The sequence below is a fragment of the Heterodontus francisci genome, chromosome 18, assembly GCF_036365525.1.
Source record: "Heterodontus francisci isolate sHetFra1 chromosome 18, sHetFra1.hap1, whole genome shotgun sequence".
Taxonomy (NCBI): Eukaryota; Metazoa; Chordata; class Chondrichthyes; order Heterodontiformes; family Heterodontidae; genus Heterodontus; species Heterodontus francisci.
This window is the reverse complement of record NC_090388.1, coordinates 35,824,040-35,848,560: the sequence shown is the minus strand read 5'-3', so window position 1 is coordinate 35,848,560 and position 24,521 is coordinate 35,824,040. Positions and strand designations below refer to the sequence as shown.

Genomic DNA, 24,521 nt, shown 5'->3' with positions numbered 1-24,521 from the left:
TTTATTGTTGCTGGCTTCATCTAAAGCTTCCACTTTACAACAGTTTTATGCAATGCAACACACCCAAGTTCAACAGGGAAAAAACTCACCTCTGGTTTATTGTTCACTCTTTAATGTTCCAGTCAATTTTAGATGATGCCTTTCTGTAATGAGTGTGCTTTGGGTTTCTACACCTTTCAGCAATAAACACTAACTTCAGTTATTCTCGATCATTTACAATGGTCACCATTACAGCCTTTTGAACTGGTTCATATTCTCTAAGTTCTCCTGTATTGCTTCAATTTAACTGCTTTCATACAAGCCATTTTGAAATCCCAACGTCCCTGATTGCTGTTACATCTTTCTGATTACTTTATTAATGAAAAAACACATGCACTCAGACAGTACATTTCTCTCAGCCTTTCTCTCCAAAAGTGGACAATTTTTAATCAACAATGTTCATTAGATAGATTGAGATGAGTGGCGCTTCAAAGCTAAAAGGTTTTTTTAACCTAATTTTTAAATGTGTCAGATTCAGAAGAAAAAGTTTGAGTTTGACCTTTTAAAGCTAGGCTCTCTTGGCATCCAGTGGTCATTACACACAACATGTATAGAAACAATTAATAAAAAGTGTTCATGTTAGTGGAGGCGGAGTCTTTTTGAGCCCTTTTCTTTTAATTGAGTTGATGTTTCACTTTTGGCACAATGGTTGTAAACTTAGAGCAATCCAGCAAAAAACCAAATAATTTCCTTTTTTTCACTGACATTGAAAGTGGTCTCCTGTAATCTCAGAAACAGATCAATTAAATATCAAATAAGTATATAGGATATTGCACTACTGGCAGTGTATTTCCAGACCTCACAAGCTGTGAATGATTTATGAAGTTTCTCTCATGAGTGAAAGAACAAGAACAATTTGTTCTGTGGGGATTATTGGGTTGAAATTTAAAATGGTTCCGGAACACAAACCCTTTTAAATGCTTTGCTGCATCACCCTAGAAATGTGTCTTGTAAGATACCCTTGACTTGTCCTCTGGAGCTTTTTTTAAAATAAAATGCTTTTGCAACATAAAGCAGCCCTTTTATGGTAATGTGTTTGCTATACATAAAGCAATCTTTTATTTTCAATCTCTTTGGGCTGAATCCTAACTTCCAAAAATGGTTGGAGTCGTGTCAGAGTTCAAAATGGAAAACATCTGCAACAGAAACCAAACCCTCCTTTGTCCAGTTTTAACGGAAGCAGGATGAAGGGTAGGTGACCAATCCACTTGCAGGAAGCAGGTTGGTCATTTAAATATTATAATGATGCTGCCTGCCTTCATTTTGACAGTATTTCTATTTTTAGCCACAGGCAGCTGTGTTTCCCAGGCCTCAAGAAACTCGGCAGCTGAAACAGGATAAGAGGGGCTGAATCCATGAGGAGTGGCTTTACAGCATTTCTTGTGGGCCAGGAGGAGCAGAAATGTTTCCTCCAGGCCCAACAAACTACTCAGTAAACCCCCTCTACCATCTGCTCCCATCTCCACTCTCACCATTGGAACCCCTGTCGAAGGGGTTCAACTCAATTGAAAAATACAGCCTGTGCTATGTTTTCATGTGACTTCTTATATTAAGATCTGCTCAGCTTACTGTAAAGGCTTTGAGCCATTTTAGACTTTAAAAATTATTTTAATTAAGTTTTTTAAAGAATGACGGCAATCTCCCTTGACCACCCCGCCCGACAACCATTTGCCCTGCTGACCTCCTTCAAACCCCCTTCCCCCAAAATCAGGACCCCATGATGACCATCAGAACCCCACTCCCAACCAACCACCATCGGACCCTTTCCCACCAGTACTTCCCTCCCGACCAGAATCTGCTCCCACCTCTGAGAACCATTGGACCCCCAGACCACCATGGATCCACCCTCGCAATCAGGACCCCCAGACAGCCATCAGAAGCCCCCTCAATCAGGATCCCCACATGCAATCTGGACACCCTGTGTGATTGGGCCACCTGCAATCGCAGGTCCCCAACTCACCAGCGGAAACAACCCCCCCCCCCTCCACCCGGACCCCTCTCCCCATGATCTGGAAACCTCTACCAAGCCCCTACAATCAGGATCCCTAGACCACCACCAGACCGCCACACTATCGGATCCTCCCACCTAGTGATCTTGACTGTCTGACATGATCTGATACTCACCCGCCAACCCTGCACATGATCTGACTCCCCTTGCACGAGCTGGATCCCCTCCCCAGTCCCATAATCCAGCTCCCCCCTACCCCTTCCTGCACTCAGGACCCTTCTATATCCTTCCTGAGATCTGGAACCACCCCTCCCCCCTCCACCACCACAATTGGGATGGCTACAGACCACCATCAGACCCCCATGCAATCGGGACCCCAGTCCCACAACCAATGATCGCTCATTCCCCCAATACACCGATTTGCTCTCATAGACCTGCCTTGTGCAACAGGCTTCCTGCCCGAAAGGCCTCCAGCCTGTCCACCTGGCTGCCTGTTGGCAGGAGACCCACAGAAAAAAATTAAAGGATTCTTTCAGCTAAATTCTACAGGAGGTTCAAGAAACCCATTCTTCCAGGTTTCTCAACATGACAACAGCATCCACCACCACTGCACAGAGGTCGCCTTCAGGCTAATATCCAGGCCTTTGTTTTAAAAAGTAATCACCTTGAGGTGGTCAATATAATGGGAAAAAAATGGCAAATGCTATATATGCACATCAGATCCATCAGTGTTTTAAAACAGGTAGGTTAACATTTCAGGTAGAGACCCTTTGACAGAAGTCCTGATACAGGAGCCTGACACAACAAAGATCCATGCAATCAGGGCCTTTGGAAGCAGAAGGATGGGTGTAGACCAATTACGCTGGATGTTTGCATACATTGTGACTTATGCAAACTTTCAGTTCATCTGTGCAACTCATTGGTGCAGAACACTCCTACCAGAAATAATTTAGACCTTCATCATAATATGCTAATATGGCAACAGTGTCATCATTTTAGATGTTAATATAATTTCCTGGCCTTGACACCAGAAATACATTGCATAATTTCAGCTGTCTCAATTGGGTATCTAGAGTTGCTATTCCACACCTTTTTGTACAAAGTCATTTGAAGAGGAATTTTCAGGTGTGCTTTTAAATTGCATTTTATTGGAAAACCTTGTAGCTGAAGGGGATTTGGAACACAGATAATTTCCAATGCTTACTGAACTGCCAAACATGCATCTTGCATTTATGTAGCAACTGGGGATAGATGTGAGCCGGCCCTCCAGATAGCCAGGTTCTACTCCTGCCATCACATCCACGTCCATGTATCACACAGTGCACTTTCCTCAACCTTACTCTTAAAATCCCCAAGCAGGATATACCTGAGCTGTTGCTTTTCAAAATTAGAGTATTGTATTCTGCAAGGTATTGGCTTTCTCCAGTTCTGCGGATCACAACTTAGTTTCATGCAGAGATAGACAGGTATTTAACACTGAGCTGGCAGCCCCGCCCACCGGCCGTAAAGTCAGGGGAGAGCTCACCTCCGCCGGGCCTGGAAGCCATGCTACTATTTGGCCTTAATGGGCCTCGGTCGGGGCTTCTGCCCCTCTGAGGCAGGAGGTCCCACCTCCAGGAGCTGCTGGCCAATCAGAGGGTCGGCAGCTCTTCAGTCCCAGCAGCGTCACTGGGAGTGGTGGCCACTACTGGGACTGCACCCAGCAAGAAGCTGAACGATGGATGTTACTCTTCAGAGGTAAGTTGGGGTGGGGCCTCGCCAGGGACAATCAGCTAGACCCCGGTGAGGTGGGGGTGTCAGTTGGAGAGCAGGGTAGGGGAAGTAGTTTTAGTGGGAGCAGCCCATGCTGCTGGTGGGGGGGGGGGGGTGGGGGGAGCCCTCCATGGGGAATAAGGAGCCCAAACAGGAGGGCCCCCCCACAACCCGCAAGGAGGCTGCCAGGTATTACTGGGAGGCCTCCTCAGGTGGGAATGTGCCTGTTCACCACTGACAAAATACCAGCAGTGGTGGGAAGAGGCCCTGAAGTGGCAATTAACTGACCACTTAAGGGCTTCAATTGGCCCGGGGCGGATGGGCCATTTGCTACCTCCCCTGCCACTAGTAAAGTAGCAGCAGGGCGGTGGGCAACGGGCACAGCATTGCCAACCTCCTAGAGTGCTCCTGGGGAGAGTGGGTGGTGTTAAATCCCAGCTGTAGAAAAGAGGAACATGTGTTACAAGATGTCAGCCTTGGCTCAGTGGTAATACTCTTACCTCTGAGCCAAACAGTATTGAGTCCAAGCCCCATTCCAGGAACTGAGTACATAATCTCTAAAACAGTGATTACATTTCAAAAATACTACATTGCCTGTGAAGCAGTTTTGGATATTCTGAGGTGGTGAAAGGTGCTTTATAAAGTCAAGTTCTTTTTTTCAATAACGTCTTGATGTCAACTCTTGAGAGGTAGCTTTTTATTAAATGACTGACATCAAAGTGAATAAACAACATATGGTTTGCCTTCAGTGAATGTGTAAATAGGATGGAAAAAAAGAACAGGAGTTTGGTACAGGCCTTTAGATGGGTCCAGGTCTCCTATTTACCCACTGCTGTCATAGTACCCTTTATGTCTTGGGCCTCATGGGTATCTTTTCAAAAAAGGTAAGGGGATGGAGGTTGAGGGCTCCTACTTCCCTAATTATGTATGATATTCTACTGAAACTAATGAACACTGGTGTAGAAAAGGTTGACTCATTGAAATTGCAAGAAATACAGGGCTATCTCTCTATCAGCATGATATAAATAGTGGTCTGATAACATGAAAGTGCATTATGCGGGTGCATCAGATGGAATAATTTGTCATGGGGAAAGCAGTTGATAATGTTAAGGAAGGAGCATTGACTTGATAAAGGAACCTATTGTGAAGTATACCCTGCTCTGTGGGAAGCAGTCCAAGCATTGTAAGACTTGAATGGGAGGTAACTTTACATGTTATGTGCACTTAATATGACAGCAATATCTTGCATTTATATAGCGCCTTTAACATAGTAAAACATCCCAAGGCATTTCACAGGTGCGTTATCAAACATAATTTGACACCAAGCTATATAAAGAAATATTAGGACAGGTAACCAAAAGCTTGATCAAAGAGGTAGGTTGTAAGAAGTGTCTTAAAAGGAGAGGGGTATAGAGATAGAGAGGTTTAGGGAGAGAATTTCAGAACTTAGGGCCTAGGCAGCTGAAGGCACTGCCAATATTGGAGCAATGAAAATTGGGAATGAGCAAGAGGCCAGAATTGAAGGAGCACAGAAATCTCAGAGGGTTGTAGAGCTGGAGGAGGATGCAGAGATAGGAAGGGGTGAGGCCATGGAGGCTAAGTTCAGGAACCTTCTGGTGACTTTTAAATAAAAAACACAAAGTTCAGCATATCTTCAAGATTTTAGATGAATCAGTGTACATAATTCAACTATAAGTCCTTAAAACATATTTTACAAAAATAAATAGAAGAACTCTGATAACACTGAGGCAAAAGGAGTTCCAGAAGGCTATTATATTAAAAATGGGATTCTGATGAGGAAGTGGAGACCTCCTCACAGACCTGTGGATGGTAGTTCATCAGATAGTGGTACTTCCTAAGTATCACTGGGAACTATTAAGGATGGCTCCTGAAATTCTTATAGCGGGACAGTGTTAGTTTCCTGGATCACTGGGTTTGTTACTGGCTAAGGTGGGACCTGTACAAGTTGGACGGGTTGCACCTGAACTGGAATGGGACCAACATCCTTGCTGGGAGGTTTGCTAGTGCTGTTGGGGGGGTTTAAACTAATTTGGCAGGGGGACGGGATACAGAGTGGAGGTACAATAGGAGGTGATGCATAGTCAAATATAGAAGAGAAACTGAGTCAGTCTGGAAGGCAGAGCAAATATAGGCCTGTTAAGGCACAAGTGAAAAGTGCAAGGCTGGATTGCATCTATTTTAATGCAAGGAGTCTTACTAGTGAGGCAGATGAATTGAGGGCGATGATTAGCACATGGGATTATGATATTATTGCTATCAAAGAGACATGGTTCAGGGAGGGGCAGGACTGGCAGCTCAATATTCCAGGGTATAGAATCTACAGGTGAGACAGGGGAGGGGTGAAAGAGGAGTTGGCATTGCACTGTTGATCAAGGAGTCAATGACTGCAGTAAGGAGTGATGATATCTTAGAAGGTTCCTCAAATTAGGCCATATGGGTCGAACTTAAAAAAAAAAGGAGGCAATCACATGGCTGGGAGTGTACTACAGGCCTCCAAACAGTCAGGGAGAGATAGAGGAGCAGATATGTAGGCAAATCTCAGAGAGGTGTAAAAATAATAGGGTAATAAGAGTAGGGGATTTCAACTTTCCCAATATCAACTGGGATAGTTTTAGTGCGAAAGGCTTAAAGGGGGCGGAATTCTTAAAATGCATACAGGAGAGATTTTTGAGCCAGTACGTAGAAAGGCCTACAAGAGAAGGGACAGTACTGGACCTAATCCGAGGGAATGAAGCCGGACAATTGGTAGAAGTGTTAGTGGGGGAGCATTTCGGGGATAGCGACCATAACAGGGCGGCACAGTGGTTAGCACCGCAGCCTCACAGCTCCAGGGACCCGGGTTCAATTCTGGGTACTGCCTGTGCGGAGTTTGCAAGTTCTCCCTGTGACCGCGTGGGTTTTCGCCGGGTGCTCCGGTTTCCTCCCACAGCCAAAGACTTGCAGGTGATAGGTAAATTGGCCATTGTAAATTGCCCCTAGTGTAGGTTGGTAGGGAATATGGGATTACTGTCGGGTTAGTATAAATGGATGGTCGTTGGTCGGCACTGACTCGGTGGGCCGAAGGGCCTGTTTCAGTGCTGTATCTCTAAATAAATAAATAAAAATACGAATAAGAAAAAACAAGCCGTTGATGGATTAGGATCCAATGTAGGTCAGCGAGCACAGGAGTGAGGGGTGAACTGGACTTGGTGTGAGTTACAAAATGGGCAGCAGAGTTTTGTATGGGGTAAAGTGTATGGAGCTGGGAGGCCAACCGTAAGAGCATTGGAATAGCCTTAATATACAAAGATGGTATTTTGGCACATCTTGTGAGATCATTACATTGAAGTTCACTAAATAGTGCCTTGGCATTAATATGTTGCCAACTCCTACCACACATCTTGAGCCATTTGTCTTGCCACCTGACAACCAGCTGCAGAAAAGAGAACTTCGCTCCTTTGCTGCACTTGCTGCAACTTGCTGTTTTAACTGCCCCATCAGTAAATGGAGCTGTCTTGCTGTATTTGTAGAAGAGGTGTGCTTTGATGATGTTGCATGATTCCCCTTTGCCAACAAAAACAGACATGCCCCTTTAAAGGCTCCAAGCAGCATGTGATTTCCTGCTCACGAATGGTCAGGCTCCCAATGAAAGGTGGTTATTCACGCTGGGACCTCATCCAAAGAATGCTAATTAAGCCCACCCTGGAAAAATACACAAGGTCAGCACACAAATGGCTCAGCGTGGCTATTAATGCACTGTCCGACTCACACCATAATGGAACCGGCACACAAAAATCAGAACCAGGGTCTCTACCCTAAACATTTTTCAGATGTTCAGAGAACTTCTGAATAGTTCCAATATTTTTGTTTCGATATCACTTTTTGTTTTGAACTTTTTGGGTATCTAGCCTCCCATTTTGACTTTAAAAATACCACTTTAAAGATACATTTTCATAGCTGTCTTTTTTCCCCAAAGCTAACGTTCAAAATCCACATATTTAACATACATTTCTGCACAAGTGCAATGTACTTTGTGCTATTAATATTTTTTCTCTAGGGCAAAAGTGGACTTGTTTGCGATGCTGAATAATTAAGGAAATTTAATGGTTGGTGCCTCTGTCACACTGCTTCATAATCTGCTTTTCACAGAATTGTTAAGAGTGCAGAAGGAGGCCATTCGGCCCATCGTGTCCACACTGGCTCTCTGAAAGAGCAATTCCCTCAGTTCCGTTCCCCTGCCTTCTCCCTATGACCCTGCGCATTCTTCCTTTCCATATAACTGTCTAATTCCTTTTTAAATGCTTCAATTGAACCTGGCTCCACCACGTTCTCAGGCAGAGCATTATAGACCTTAACCACTTGCTGCGTAAAAAAGTTTTGCCTCATGTCACGTTTGCTTCTCTTACCAAATATTTTAAATCTGTGCCCTCTTATTTTCGATCCTTTCACAAGTGGGAACAGTTTCTCCCTATCTACTCTGTCCAGACCCCTCATGATTTTGAATTCTTTTGGGCCTCCTTATCTCGAGAGACAATGGATACGCGCCTGGAGGTGGTCAGTGGTTTGTGAAGCAGCGCCTGGAGTGGCTATAAAGGCCAATTCTGGAGTGACAGGCTCTTCCACAGGTGCTGCAGAGAAATTTGTTTGTTGGGGCTGTTGCACAGTTGGCTCTCCCCTTGCGCCTCTGTCTTTTTTCCTGCCAACTACTAAGTCTCTTCGACTCGCCACAATTTAGCCCTGTCTTTATGGCTGCCCGCCAGCTGCCCGCCAGCTGCCCGCCAGCAAAATACCAGCGGTATTTTGAATACCGCTATCAAATCACCTCTCAGCCTTGTCTTCTCTAAGGAAAACAGTCCTAACCTCCAATCTATCTTCATAACTGAAGTTCCTCATCCCTGGAACCATTTTTGTGAATCTTTTCTGTACTCTCTCCAATGCCCTCACGTCTTTCCTAAAGTGCGGCGCCCAGAACTGGACACAATACTCCAGCTGAGGCCCAACTAATGTCTTATACAAGTTCAACATAACTTCCTTGCTCTTGTACTCTATGCTCCTATTAATAAAGCCCAGGATACTGTATGCTTTATTAACCACCCTCTCAACCTGTCCTGCCATGTTCAATGACTTATGCAAATATACACTCAGGTCCCTCTGCTCCTGCATCCCCTTTAGAATTGTACCCTTTATTTTGTATTGTCTCTCCATGTTCTTCCTACCAAAATGAATCGCTTCACATTTCTCTGCATTGAACTTCATCTGCCACCTGTCTGCCCATTCCACCAACTTGTCTATGTCCTTTTGAAGTTCTACACTACCTTCCTCACAGTTCACAATGTTTCAAAATTTTGTATCATCTGCAAACTTTGAAATTGTGCCCTGTATACCAAGGTCTAGGTCATTAATATATATCAGGAAAAGCAAGGGTCCCTACACTGATCCTTGGGGAACTCCACTACAAACCTTCCTCCAGCCCAAAAAGCATCCATTAACCACTACTCTTTGTTTCCTGTCACTTAGCCAATTTCGTATCCATGTTGCTACCATCCCTTTTATTCCATGAGCTACAAGTTTTCATTCCCAATGCCTTAAGCAGAACTAAAATGGCCATATTCAAAGCTGGTGTAGTTTTAGCCATTCTTGACTCGTAAATTGTACATATTTAGTAGTGACTATATTTAGGCTGAATCAACACTCTTGGGCTGTACCCTCATCACTATTTCAAACTGAACACAGCAAAAATCTTCTAAGTTCAAAATGAGATATTCATATTCAGCAGTCAATCTGTCTATCAAAAAGTACATCTTTCTTCGATATTGTTTATTGTTTGATCGTTTCAGATTAGCAGAAGATACTGGCTCACAAACCAATGACTCCTCAACAGACCTCACCCAGCTTTCTGTATTTTCTAAATTTATTACCAATGGCAGCTATTACTATATATTTTACATCTATGTGGGACTTGCAGACAGCTTCCTTGCACTTGGTGTTATTCGAGGACTGCCTCTGGTCCACACTCTTGTTACTGTCTCCAAGGACCTGCATAAACGGATGCTGCACTCAGTTCTCCAAGCGCCTATGACTGTATTCAACCAGATGAAAGCAGGTAATTATTTTATGTAATAACTCATGGTTATAAGCATCAATACCATTTTTGGAGGTAAGGCTTAGATTTTATTTATCAGAATTTTGTTCAATGAAGTGTGAAAATGAAGAGAAGCACTCCTTTGAAGTCAGTTTTTCGTTATCCATAGAGGTCTGACCTTCAGACATATGCAATACTTTTCTGAGAGAAGAATATCAGGCTCGCCCTTAATGTGTTTGGTAGCATGTTATTTTCGCCACAGTGCGTGTCATTGTTTTAGTGTGCTGCTTTACCTGGTATACAAAACATGCATTAGGTATTTAATTTGCTTTATCTTACTGAATCATGTTGAATTTTAAGGAAATGTTTAGCGGGATTTACTACACAGAAATTTTCTTTGCTTCTTGTAGTATTTTTATAGTAGCCTTTAAATGAAGGAAGAATTGTCAAAAGTTGTTTTGCTGTCAATTTTAAGACTGCATCAGTGAAATCCTTTGCTGTTGTTAGACTCTAGTTTTCATATTGGCCCAATAAGTTTGTGCTGGACTATTTGCAAATAGTTTCAAATATCATAAAATGGCATCAAAAGAAAGTTGTGCCAGCACAACAGGATTAAAAGTTGGTCTCTATACCCTGCAACAGGTTAACTCAGCAATAAATTTTAAGAAATTGATTGATTTGTTGGTTTGAAATTGAGTTAGCTCTAGCTGTGCTTTATCTTCTTTGTTTACCACATAAATCTACCAATGTGTGGAGGGCAGAACCTGGGATAAAGAAGCAATGAATGAAACATAAAATTTACAGCTAACTTAAGCTGTTACAAGGCATAAGTATCACACTTACTGGCAAGTCTATCTTTTATGTCTGTGGTCTGGGATTAAATTGAAGAGGAGTTACAGTTGAAAGCTGTAGCAATTTAAATCATTCTGGAATGAATGTGCATTCAAAATCAGAATGCATAAATCTACATTTAACAGAAGCACATTATCGAGCGGCAATGTGGGGGGGCCTCTATACTACATATGACGAATTTGCTTCTGAAGTTGAAGTTGACAAAGACAGGCCATAAAATTCAGTGATAAGCAGCACCTTTCTACAAGTTTTTATGATTTTGGGAAGAATGTAATTTATGTAGTCGTGTGAACAGCGTTTTGCTGCCTAGATGCTCATTGTAAAAGTCAGATAGAAGCATTCCAGCTTCATGGCCAGAATAGTATCAAAGCAAACATCCTAGAATCTTGATGTCGAATTCCCAAGATTGTCCATTTAATTACTTATTGAGTAACTCAATCCTAAAAGTAACAGAAAATCTTGAACACTTTACACAAAATGTGAACATTTACATATTACTTTTATTTCTAGGTGAAATAGTGAAGCATTGGCTTTTGAATTAAAATTGTACTAAACATTGGAAGATGAAAAATTAGGGAATCTTTCATCATTCCATCAACAATTTTCTATAACAGGAATAAATGGAAAATGGTTTTCTCCAAAGGAATGCTACAGAATTTGATGAAATGTCACACAGACCTGGAACATATAATCTGTTTTTCTCTATACAGATGCTGCCTGACCTGCTGAGTATTTTCAGCATTTCCTGTTTTGCTTTCAGATTTCCAGCATCTGCAGTATTTTGCTTTTGTACCAAAAATAGATAATCTGGTCATTCATTCATTTGCTGCTTGCAAAATCTTGCTGTGCACAAACTGGCTGCTATTTCTTCTACATCACAATGTAGATGGTGGGGCACCAGCTTATCATCTGTACAAACCATAAAATAAACTTCCCACCAGTACACCTGTAATGCCACCACATTTAAATAGGACCCAAATACATTTAACTGCATTGGAAGGGTTTGTGTTGATAATTCTCACCTTGGACAAGATAGTTTTCTTGTCCTCTCAGATGTTTATTGGTCACTGATGGAAATGCACACATAACCATTGTATTTAAAACAACTAGATTAAAACAAAAAAAAAGGTTACTTTCAAGACAACACAATAATAATTGATTTTGCTTATTAAAGATGAATGTTTCAGATTTTTGTTTAATTGCAGGTAGAATTCTAAATCGATTCATCAAAGATACTGCCATAATAGATGACATGCTGCCACTCACCACCTTTGACTTTGTGCAGGTCAGAGATGAACTTCTTTCTAATTTCTCATTAACTTTTATTATGCAAAAAATTGATTTTATGTCGAGAACACGTGTGCAGTTCTTAGCACAGTAGTTTGTATGGTTATGGTAATCTACTAGAAATCCAGAGGTTTGCAATTTCTATCCAGAGAATGGGAGTTCAGATCCCACCATGGTAATTTGAAAATTTGAATTCAGTTTAAAAATATGAAATTAAAAGCAGGTATCAATAAAAGTGCCCAAGAAGTCATATTGTCATAAAATCCCATTTGCGTCCTTTAGGGAAGGAAATTTCCCACCTTTACCTGGTCTGGGCTCTATGTTATTTCAGTCCTTCACCAATGTGGTTGACTCTTAACTGCCCTCTGAAGTGTCCCAGCAAGCCACTCAGCTGTATTAAACCTGTGCAAAGATTAACAAGAATCACCACATGGACAGCACGATGTTTAAGAGCTCCCTAACCCAAGCTACTGAGAAACCCATACAAGTATATATTCTCTTTGTCTGGTATGAAGTGCATACACTCTCCATGTAGAGAGGCAACCCACTTAACCCAAGTCCAGAAAGCTTTGGAAGCTTTCCAAATTTCCAAAATCCCCAATAGTATCCCAAATGCAACCTTGGTTGGTTCTTTCACTGCCATACCATAATTATCACCTGCCACTTTGTACCTTAAAGGAAAGAAGAAAATTAGAGAACAGAGGAGCAAAAGAGGATAGAGAAGAATTAAAGATAGAGAAACAATAGAGAAGAGAAAAAGAGACACAGGAACAGAAGCGAATCAGAGAATCAGCAACATTGGGAAAAATCAGAGGAAAGAGAGTGACCATATTCTCTGACATGCACAATGCTACTTGAGGTTGACTAGTGGTAAATAAGATTAAACTCACATTTTATCTGGGTGGTCTGTTGAAAGCAATGAGACTAATATAGATCTGATAATTAACACTTGGGACATTACATGAAACATTTACATGTTATACATTTATGAATGGATGGATTCTTTTTGAGAATTCCTAAAGCAGAGTATATTAGGAGCACTTGCATGCACATGCATCACCTTGGAGTGAGAGAATGCAAGTTTTATTTTCATGCCACTGATTTTTCAATCTTAACTAAGCTGTTATGGACAGAAGTTGTGTGCAGCAGGAGCCTTCTAACAGGCAAATATCAGACAGGGAGTCGTCATCAAATCAAGCTTAGATGACTCTTTTGGACAAAAGCAGTATTACCAGAGCAAAGCAAAGAACAAAGAACAGTACAGCGCAGGAAAAGGCCATTCGGCCCTCCAAGCCTGCGCCGATCTTGATGCCTGCCTAAACTAAAACCTTCTGCACTTCCAGGGACCGTATCCCTCTATTCCCATCCTATTCATGTATTTGTCAAGATGCCTCTTAAACGTTGCTATCGTACCTGCTTCCACCACCTCACCTGGTAGCACGTTCCAGGCACTCACCACCCTCTGTGTAAAGAACTTGCCTTGCACATCCCCTCGAAACGTTGCCCCTCTCACCTTAAACCTATGTCCCCTAGTAACTGACTCTTCCACCCTGGGATTTCAGTAAGGCGTTTGATAAGGTTCCCCATGGTAGGCTATTGCAGAAAATACGGAAGTATGGGGTTGAAGGTGATTTAGAGCTTTGGATCAGAAATTGGCTAGCTGAAAGAAGACAGAGGGTGGTGGTTGATGGCAAATGTTCATCCTGGAGTTTAGTTACTAGTGGTGTACTGCAAGGATCTGTTTTGGGGCCACTGCTGTTTGTCATTTTTATAAATGACCTGGAAGAGGGTGTAGAAGGGTGGGTTAGTAAATTTGTGGATGACACTAAGGTCGGTGGAGTTGTGGATAGTGCCGAAGGATGTTGTAGGGTACAGAGGGACATAGATAGGCTGCAGAGCTGGGCTGAGAGATGGCAAATGGAGTTTAATGCGGAAAAGTGCGAGGTGATTCACTTTGGAAGGAGTAACAGGAATGCAGAGTACTGGGCTAATGGGAAGATTCTTGGTAGTGTAGATGAACAGAGAGATCTTGGTGTCCAGGTGCATAAATCCCTGAAAGTTGCTACCCAGGTTAATAGGGCTGTTAAGAAGGCATATGGTGTGTTAGCTTTTATTAGTAGGGGGATCAAGTTTCGGAGCCACGAGGTCATGCTGCAGCTGTACAAAACTCTGGTGAGACCGCACCTGGAGTATTGCGTGCAGTTCTGGTCACCGCATTATAGGAAGGATGTGGAAACTTTGGAAAGGGTGCAGAGGAGATTTACTAGGATGTTGCCTGGTATGGAGGGAAGGTCTTACGAGGAAAGGCTGAGGGACTTGAGGTTGTTTTCGTTGGAGAGAAGCAGGAGGAGAGGTGACTTAATAGAGACATATAAGATAATCAGAGGGTTAGATAGGGTGGATAGTGAGAGTCTTTTTCCTCGGATGGTGATGGCAAACACGAGGGGACATAGCTTTAAGTTGAGGGGTGATAGATATAGGACAGATGTCAGAGGTAGTTTCTTTACTCAGAGAGTAGTAGGGGCGTGGAACGCCCTACCTGCAGCAGTAGTAGACTTGCCAACTTTAAGGGCATTTAAGTGGTCATTGGATAGACATATGGATGAAAATGGAATAGTGTAGGTCAGATGGTTTCACAGGTCAGCGCAACATCGAGGGCCGAAGGGCCTGTACTGCGCTGTAATGTTCTAATTCTAATTCTAATTCTAAAAGCTTCTGACTATCCACTCTGTCCACGCCTCTCATAACTTTGTAAACCTCTATCATGTCGCCCCTCCACCTCCGTCGTTCCAGTGAAAACAATCCGAGTTTATCCAACCTCTCCTCATAGCTAATGCCCTCCAGACCAGGCAACATCCTGGTAAACCTCTTCTGTACTCTCTCCAAAGCCTCCACGTCCTTCTGGTAGTGTGGCGACCAGAATTGCACGCAATATTCTAAGTGTGGCCTAACTAAAGTTCTGTACAGCTGCAGCATGACTTGCCAATTTTTATACTCTATGCCCCAACCGATGAAGGCAAGCATGCCGTATGCCTTCTTGACTACCTTATCCACCTGCGTTGTCAATTTCAGTGACCTGTGGACCTGTACGCCCAGATCTCTCTGCCTGTCAATACTCCTAAGGGTTCTGCCATTTACTGTATACTTCCCACCTGCATTAGACCTTCCAAAATGCAGTAGCTCACATTTGTCCGGATTAAACTCCATCTGTCATTGCTCCGCCCAAGTCTCCAACCGATCTATATCCTGCTGTATCCTCTGACAATCCTCATCACTGTCTGCAACTCCTCCAACCTTTGTGTTGGCCGCAAATTTACTAATCAGACCAGCTACATATTCCTCCAAATCATTTATATATACTACAAACAGCAAAGGTCCCATCACTGATCCCTGCAGAACACCACTAGTCACATCCCTCCATTCAGAAAAGCACCCTTCCACTCCTACCCTCTGTCTTCTATGACAGAGCCAGTTCTGTATCCATCTTGCCAGCTCACCTCTGATCCCATGTGACTTCACCTTTTGTACCAGTCTGCCATGAGGGACTTTAGATTTAGAGATACAGCACTGAAACAGGCCCTTCGGCCCACCGAGTCTGTGCTGACCATTAACCACCCATTTATACTAATCCTACACTAATCCCATATTCCTATCACATCCTCATCTGTCCCTATATTTCCCTACCACCTACCTATACTAGTGACAATTTATAATGGCCAATTTACCTATCAACCTGCAAGTCTTTTGGCTGTGGGAGGAAACCGGAGCACCCGGAGGAAACCCACGCAGACACAGGGAGAACTTGCAAACTCCACACAGGCAGTACCCAGAATTGAACCCGGGTCGCTGGAGCTGTGAGGCTGCGGTGCTAACCACTGCGCCACTGTGCCGCCCTTGTCAAAGGCTTTACTGAAGTCCATATAGATAACATCCACTGCCCTTCCTTCATCAATCATCTTCGTCACTTCCTCAAAAAACTCGATCAAATTAGTGAGACACGACCTCCCCTTCACAAAACCATGCTGCCTCTCGCTAATAAATCCATTTGTTTCCAAATGGGAGTAAATCCTGTCCCGAAGAATCCTCTCTAATAATTTCCCTGCCACTGACGTAAGGCTCACCGGCCTATAATTTCCTGGATTATCCTTGCTACCCTTCTTAAACAAAGGAACAACATTGGCTATTCTCCAGTCTTCTGGGACCTCACCTGTAGCCAATGAGGATGCAAAGATTTCTGTCAAGGCCCGAGCAATTTCTTCCCTTGCCTCCCTCAGTATTCTGGGGTAGATCCCATCAGGCCCTAAGGACTTTTCTACCTTAATGCTTTGCAAGTCACCAACACCTCCTCCTTTTTGATAATGAGATGACTGAGACTATCTACACTCCCTTCCCTTGGCTCATCATCCACCAAGTCCTTCTCTTTGGTGAATACTGATGCAAAGTATTCATTTAGTACCTCGCCCATTTCCTCTGGCTCCACACATAGATTCCCTTCTCTGTCCTTGAGTGGGCCAACCTTTTCCCTATTTACCCTCTTGCTCTTTATATACGTATAAAAAGCCTTGGGATTTTCCTTAATCCTGTGTGCCAATGACTTTTCATGACCCCTTTTAGCCCTCCTGACTCCTTGCTTAAGTTCCTTCCTACTGTCTTTATATTCCTCAAGGGATTCATCTGTTCCTAGTCTTCCAGCCCTTACGAATGCTTCCTTTTTCTTTTTGACTAGGCTCACAATATCCCGCGTTATCCAAGGTTCTGGATTCTGACCAACTGACGTTTGAAAGACTCCCACATGTCAGATGTTGATTTACAGCCGCCCCCAATCTAAATTCTTCTGTTCCTGCCTAATATTGTTATAATTAGCCTTCCCCCAATTTAGCACCTTCACCCGAGGACTATTCTTATCCTTATCCACAAGTACCTTAAAATTTATGGAATTATGGTCACTGTTCCCTAAATGCTCCCCTACTGAAACTTCAACCACCTGGCTGGGCTCATTCCCCAATACCAGGTCCAGTATGGCCCCATCCCTCGTTGGACTATCTACATATTGTTTCAAGAAGCCTTCCTGGATGCTCCTTACAAATTCTGCCCCATCCAAGCCCCTAGCACTAAGTGAGTCCCAGTCATGATCAGAGATATGGGATCTGACTGTCTACTGTACCTCTTGGACTCAGTTGCTGTATAATCTCTGGTAAACACAAAAGGGGGAAACGGGGGGGAAATCTTAACACTTTGACCTTTATTATTTGTACAAGATATTAGTTTTGGTTGATGAATTACTATGGATTTAATGGTTTTACGTTCCATTTACAGTTGATACTGATCGTTGTGGGGGCCATCTGTGTGGTATCTGTGTTACAACCCTACACTCTGTTGGCTGCAATTCCTGTGGCAGCTATTTTCATTATGTTGAGGGCTTACTTCCTGCGCACATCACAACAGCTGAAGCAATTGGAATCTGAAGGTAAGCACAGATAGAGCAGATACAAAGTCCTCAACAAGAAATATTCTGCATTGAAAATGAATCATAAAACAAAATCACTGCAGAGATAGAGTTTTTCTAATTTAGGAGTCCAAAGTACAGACTTCAATCCAAGTATCCTTGGATCTGTATTTGGCTATTTTGCTAGAGATAAGACTAGTTTTCAGTGGTTGGTCTTTCTAATCAGTAGAATCACAGTGAAAGGGGAAAACTATGCAATGAACTGGGAGATTTGTAAACCCAGTTCTGTATAAGTAGCCTATGCTCTGACTCTTGGAAATGAAGAGGATCTAATTTTCTATAGTATGATGTGCCAACTTATTACAATGCTAATATTTTATTGTATGGTAATAGTTTGGGGGCATTTTCTGAAAAAAGACCCAGTTAGTACTCCATGATTTTTCTGTATAATTGTGTATTTTTTTACATCAGAATGACTGAATAGTTGGTTTTACACTTCAACAGATAGTTCTGAACCAGTTATGAATTATTATAGCATCTATTCTATTCATCTTAATCTCTTCCATAATTAATTCTATATGTATGTAACTTGCAATGTCCAGATACAATGAAATACTGCAAATAAATTGAGATAATCTAATGTTATAACCACCAGAGAGGTAGTAGACTTTTTTCTTAGCCTGTGTAGGATTTGAATTTAGGACCGAGAAGTGGAAATGCCCTATTCTGCTGGGCAACTCTGATCACCTTAAAGTTTTCCGTATATATTATATCTTCAAACATCTATTTCTAATAATTGGGCTACTTTTTCCAACTGGCACACTCACATTTAAGATGCTATATTCCCCGCATTCAATGATTTGGGCAGCACAGTGGCGCAGTGGTTAGCACCGCAGCCTCACAGCTCTAGCGACCCGGGTTCAATTCTGGGTACTGCCTGTGCGGAGTTTGCAAGTTCTCCTTGTGACTGTGTGGGTTTTCACCGGGTGCTCTGGTTTCCTCCCACAGCCAAAGACTTGCAGGTTGATAGGTAAATTGGCCACTATAAATTGCCGCTAGTATAGGTAGGTGGTAGGGGAATTGAGAGAAGGTGGGGATGTGGTTGGAATATGGGATTAGTATAAATGGGAGGTTGATTGTCGGCACAGACTTGGTGGGCCGAAGGGCCTGTTTCAGTGCTGTATCTCTTAATAAATAAATTCTGATATTAGTTGCTTGTCAGACACAGGGGTGGATTTCAGTAGATTAGCGGTGTAGCAAATTATTTTTGGCAGTGAAATCAGGCAGAAGCTATGAAAATACTTCCTTCAGCTCCTTTGTGCTTTATGAGCCTTTCCACGATTTGCTCGCTGATGTCATTTGTAGATATCAAAATGAGGGCCAATGGCCCAGCAGCTTCTAGCAATAGTGCAAGATGCCAAGTTCGAGCCTTCCTTAACCTGAGTGCACTGTGATGAGTTAGTTGTCCAAGTGCTTATTTAAGAGGGAGAAGGAATAGAAGGAACAGAGTTCTGTCTAGACAGGGAATAGGAGAAAGATGATCTAGTGTTTTACCTTACCTGTGCTGGTGAGGTTATTTACTTTTTCAGCACTGATCCTGCAGCCCTGTGGTTCATTGTCAGTGCCACCTCACATATGTGTGGGAACACCATCACCTCCAAGTTCTCCTTTAAGTCATACACCATCCTGACTTGGACATATATCACCTTTCCTTCATCGTTGCTGGGTTAAATTCCTCAAACTCTCTACTTAACTAGCATTATGGTACTATCTTCACAATATGGACTGCAGCATGACATTCTCAAGGGAAGCTAAGGATGGGCAATGTATGTCAGCCTTTCTAGCAATATCCATATCCATAATTCAATTTCCTCAAGGAGGACTAAGAGGTCCAAATCAGAAAAATTCTGTCTTCTTCTGTACCTGTATACCACACCCTGATGCCCCAATTGGCTACTTATATCAGAGGCTCCTGCTTTAGGAATTCTTGAAAACTGTGCTAAAAAAAATTAATGAGACATGCAGTGAAGTTATCTGAGGGCCGGGTGAGTGAATCAAACAATGCTCTTTCCTTATTTGGTTATCCCACAGTCTGATGCAGACAATGTGCAGACTGTGATGTCTTTTTAAAGGCTGCATTCTGATATACATCAGCTGTGTACACCCATTTTACATGAGATTTACATCAATCATTCCTCCAGTGGTAATGCAAGTGAGTGACCCTGTAAACTGTGTAAATACCACTGCTGATTGCCAACGGGTGCAAAAAAAATTTAATTGTATAGCAGCAACATACTATGTGGAAATTCTCCCCATAGTTTTAGCTGTAATCCACCATTGGAGGCTATGCTAATAATAATTTCTGTATTTACCCCTGCTTGGTTACAGCACGCAGCCCTATTTTCAGCCATCTCATCACATCCTTGAGAGGACTGTGGACAGTAAGAGCATTCGGCCGACAGTCTTACTTCGAAACACTTTTTCACAAGGCTTTGAATCTCCACACTGCAAACTGGTTTCTCTACCTCTCAACACTGCGTTGGTTCCAGATGAGGATTGACATTGTGTTTGTCCTCTTCTTTATTGCAGTTACTTTCATCTCCATAGCAACACACAGTAAGTTGAGATAAAATGAAAACATATGCAGCACATCCATCAGCACCAAAGAGTAATGATTGATTAATGTTTCAGGTGTGGACCTTTCATCAGAAGACCTTGTGACCATTTATCCAAACTTAATTGATGTAATTGTCATTTATAATTCTTGTATAATTAAAGCACTGACTCAATGTTAATAAATGCAATTGGAATATAATAGCTAGAAGAGACGCTTCTTCATAGGCTTTAAATTCCTTACTACAACCTTTTTAAATAGTGCATGCATGCTAGTAAATATTGGCCTCAAAAATGCACAGGGTAGCACATCTTGGTGTAAGTACTGAGATGTGCCGCACCAGCATCTGCCCTCTGACCCTCCCAAGTTCATGGGGTTATGTCTTTTGCGAGCTAAGGATGCAACCTATGCTAAAGGAGCTGGAAAGCCTGGTAGAAGAGTCCCAATGCTAGGGGAAAGGTGCTGCAGTCCCCCCACTCCCCACCATCAAATAAATCGACAGTTAACCCTGTGATCCCTATTATAAAAGGATTACCATTAAATCATTACGTCTTTTTAATCTTTGAGGTCCAGGCATGATCATGGTGGATGACCCTACATTAATCCATTGGCTGCCCAGTAGTGCCAAACACATTCTAGATTTCAAACATAGCTCCATGGAATGAGAACTCTGATATTTGGAGTCCCCACCCCACTCTTTCAACCTTTAATGCTTGAGTCACCATAATTCATTATTGTCAAATAGTTCTTAAGAACGGATCACTTAGACTCACCAAGTTGTACTTTATCTGTCATTGCATACCTGTTTATTATCTATTACAGCATGTAAAATATTGCTTATAAACACAAAAACAATTGCCAAGTAATTGAATAATTGAATCCCTTGCATTGATGCCCTTAGAAGGGTTAGGGTAGCTCTGCCCCCATAAGGCCATCCTGGAAACCTGGGGGCAAGGCTGAGTCCCAGCCTAGTTTGTGGCCGTCTCAGTGGAGTCTCACTGAAGTTATGATCACAAGGTTTCAGGAACCTTAATTTTAAGTTATTTCTCTTATCTCTTAATGTTTATAAAAGACTGGTAAATGTAGTTCGCTACTACCTGAAATTCTTGCACATATTTTATACACATATAGATGTCGTTTTCTCACCTATAGTTGTTAATTAGGCCATTATGCTTATGCTCATATGTAAATAAGAGCTGGATATGGTTGGTTCAATAAATACTGAAAGAAGTCTTTAACAGCAACTTAACTTGCATGTGTAGAATGATACATAGAATAATACAGCACAAAGGAGGCCCATTTGGCCCATTTTGCTTAAGGCACATTTAACATGGTTAAACATCCTGAGGCACTTCTCAGAAGTGACTTCAGATAAAAAGAACAAGCTAAACAAGGATATATTAGGAGGGGCGACTAAAAGCTTGGTCAATAACATAGATTTGAAGGTAGGTCTTAAAGGAAGGGATAGGGAATTCTAGAATTTTATGAATTTACAAATCAAATTGTTTTCTTTAGATGTCGGGGAAGGAAAAGTTGGAATTATTCTCACCTTAGCCATGAACATCACAAGCACTCTTCAGTGGGCTGTCAATTCAAGCATAGATGTGGATAGTCTGGTAAAGAATATTCATAATATGCTCTTGTTTTTAGATATTCATGATTCATAAAATAATATCACAACATAATGCACTGAATCAAATGATAGGTATGATGAACCATTGACAAGGTTCTGTGGAAAGATATGTTTACTATATGTTGTTGCTGAAAATCTAAAATGCCTGTGAATACACAGTAGAAACACATGATCAGTAGTCTTAATTTTAGGTAAAAATAGAAACATTATAGACATCAAGCAAGGCCTAGTACCTCTCCATAGGGAAAGAAAATCATAGAAAGTCATACCATTGTGCACATTTCAGTCGCTGGTTCAGAGTGATATGGGAATACCTGAGTGAAGATCACTCATACACCTACCCAATGATGATGAGTAGCACAGACAAAATGGAAAAGGAAAGGAAAGAAAAGTGCCTTTTGAATATAAAAGAAGATATCACACTTTGAAAAAATTTTAAATTCCAAAGAATCTGATTAAGAAATGGTGTAATTTTATACTCGGATACCTATTATGTGAAGGCAGGGAGATAGCTGACAAAACAATTGTATTGAGTTGCACTTGAAGAATGCCATCTGTACATTGATTTGCAACAATGATACCTGTAGTATAAGGACCTGAAAGGGTTAATGCTGAAGACAGTGAGAGCAACCACTTCCACTGTAGTGAGGATGATGTAATAGTCACATGGTAATGGGTTTTGGAAGAAGAGATTTGCAGCACGAAGGATAATTGCTAGACAGGCTTGTGGAGAGTGTAAATAGAGATGTGTAAATAATAAGAGTTATTAATTGACCTTATCCAGACTCCAAGACTTTATCAACAACACCCTAGCTATGCTACAACTACAATAACAACACACAATACGGTGGTATCGGTTATAACGACTAGAAGGTACTGAATACACCTTACCTTGTGAAGTAGTACCAAGTGAACAGCAGATCTTGTTGGGGGCCTGCAAAGAGCTCCAGAGCTGCTCCATAGCCAAATAAGATGCAGACAGTCGGTGAGTCAGCCGTGCAGGCATTCAGACTGCACCACAGAAGCATGGTGGTCTGCAACAAAACATCCAGGTCCAGCAATCGGGTTCTGAGTTGCAGTGCCAGGTGATAGTCCAGGATCGGGTGACAGAATTTTACAAGGGGACCATTGTGGATAATGGTCTACAGGGCTGGAAAAACAGGGAGAGCGGTCGATCGCTAGCAAAAAGGCGACTTGGGAGTTGAGCGGAGTCGGCAGCCATTACTCAACCAGAACACAGAGAGAAAACATGAGAACTCTAGGAAAGTATGGGAAACCCCCAGAAAGAGTGCAAACACCTCCATTAAAGACAAAATGATTTGAAAAGAAAAGGGAACACACTAAAAAGCTTAACAAAGCCTAGGAAAACAAAATGGATTTAAAATTTAGAATGCCTGAAATCTTCCACAATCAGGAACGACCCAATCAGGTACAAAATTATCCTTCTGGAGAAAAAGATTCCTATGATTTAGGATAGGTTTCCAGCTGCGTACTAAATCAGAAACAGAATAAGTAAATACCCTTTTATACTCTATGGGTGCAATTGTGGATGATGTGTTTGTGAGGCAGGGGATAAATGAGGCTTCTGATAAGTTTGAGGATGTGCTACAAGACTTCAACAAATATTTCAATTTAAGCAGTAACAAAATTCTGGAAAGAGCAATATTTTACAAGCGAGTCCAGAAGATAGGCAAATCCATAGATTCTTTTACAAATGATCTGTACAGATTGGCTGAGGGATGTGACTATGGAGAATTGAAGGCAGAACTGATAAAGGATCGACTAGTTGTTGGAATAGCTGATGAGTCTTATCAGATCTCTTACAGTTGAAAGATGACCTTACACTTAAGTAGGCAATTCAGATCGTATGACAGGCAGAAGTCCGAAGACAAAATAGAACCATTCCGCGGGCTGAAGAGAAGCCTTGTATTAGAAGAAATCCAATGACTGTACAGTTCTTGAAGCCAAAGGTGGAGAGGCAATCTATAGAGAAGAAGACACACATAGGTGAGAAGGTGAATGACACTGGAAAACCATGCCAGCGCTGTGGAGCCAGGAAGACCCATAGACAGAAACAATATCCTGTTAGTAAAGCAGAATGTTTCAACTGTAAAAAGACAGGCCTTTATGGAAAAATGTGCCAGAGCAAGACCTCTTTGCTCAAAATTGCAAGGCAAAAGGCCTTCTCACAAAGCATGGTGAATGAAGTGCATCAACTTCCAGCAGAAATGGAACCAGGAGATTTCCTCGGAGAAATTAATCACACTTAAAGAAGATGCCAGACCAGTAAATATCTTTACACCCAGAGAAATACCACACCCATTGATGAATTATTAGATTGTAAAGCTAAGTAATGGCAGGGCAGCTCAGCCAAGCGGAATGTGCCTCCTGTGGCATGTGGGAAGTCGTGGATGCACCATGTGCCCTTGACAAACACATCTGCAGGAAGTGTCACTGGCTGCAGAAGCTTGAGCTCCAGGTTTCGGAACTTGGATGTCGACTGGAGTCACTGTGGCACATCCGTGAGGCAGAGAACTACGTGGATAGCACGTTTCAGGAGGTAGTCACCCCGGAGCTCAAGAGAACACAGGCAGAGAGGGACTGGGCGCCTGCCAGACAGACAAGAAGGTCAAGGCAGGTAGTGCAGGAGACCCTGGAGGGCATCCCACTTTCTAACCAGTATTCAGTTCTGAGTACCGATAGGAACGAGGGTTCCTCTGGAGAGTGCAGCAAGAGTCATGACCAGAGCACCATGGGTGGCTCAGCTGTGCAGGGAGGGAGGAGAAAGGAGCAATAATGGTAGGGGATTCTATAGTTAGGGGAACAGATAGGTGTTTCTGTGGTCGCAGACGTGGTTCCAGGATGGTA

The 24,521-nt window shown here is 42.3% G+C and overlaps 1 protein-coding gene across 3 annotated transcripts in view; it reads left to right on the top strand.

Annotated features, from left to right (window-relative positions):
• The window catches only part of cftr (CF transmembrane conductance regulator), a 149,144-nt gene that overhangs the window by 104,633 nt on the left and 19,990 nt on the right, over positions 1-24,521 (top strand). For all 3 annotated transcript variants that reach the window (XM_068050529.1, XM_068050531.1, XM_068050532.1), the window contains 5 exons: positions 9,577-9,842; positions 11,879-11,958; positions 17,277-17,427; positions 19,795-20,022; positions 21,536-21,636. In XM_068050529.1, coding sequence (XP_067906630.1) covers positions 9,577-9,842; positions 11,879-11,958; positions 17,277-17,427; positions 19,795-20,022; positions 21,536-21,636 — 826 coding nt within the window. The remainder of the gene's footprint in view (positions 1-9,576; positions 9,843-11,878; positions 11,959-17,276; positions 17,428-19,794; positions 20,023-21,535; positions 21,637-24,521) is intronic.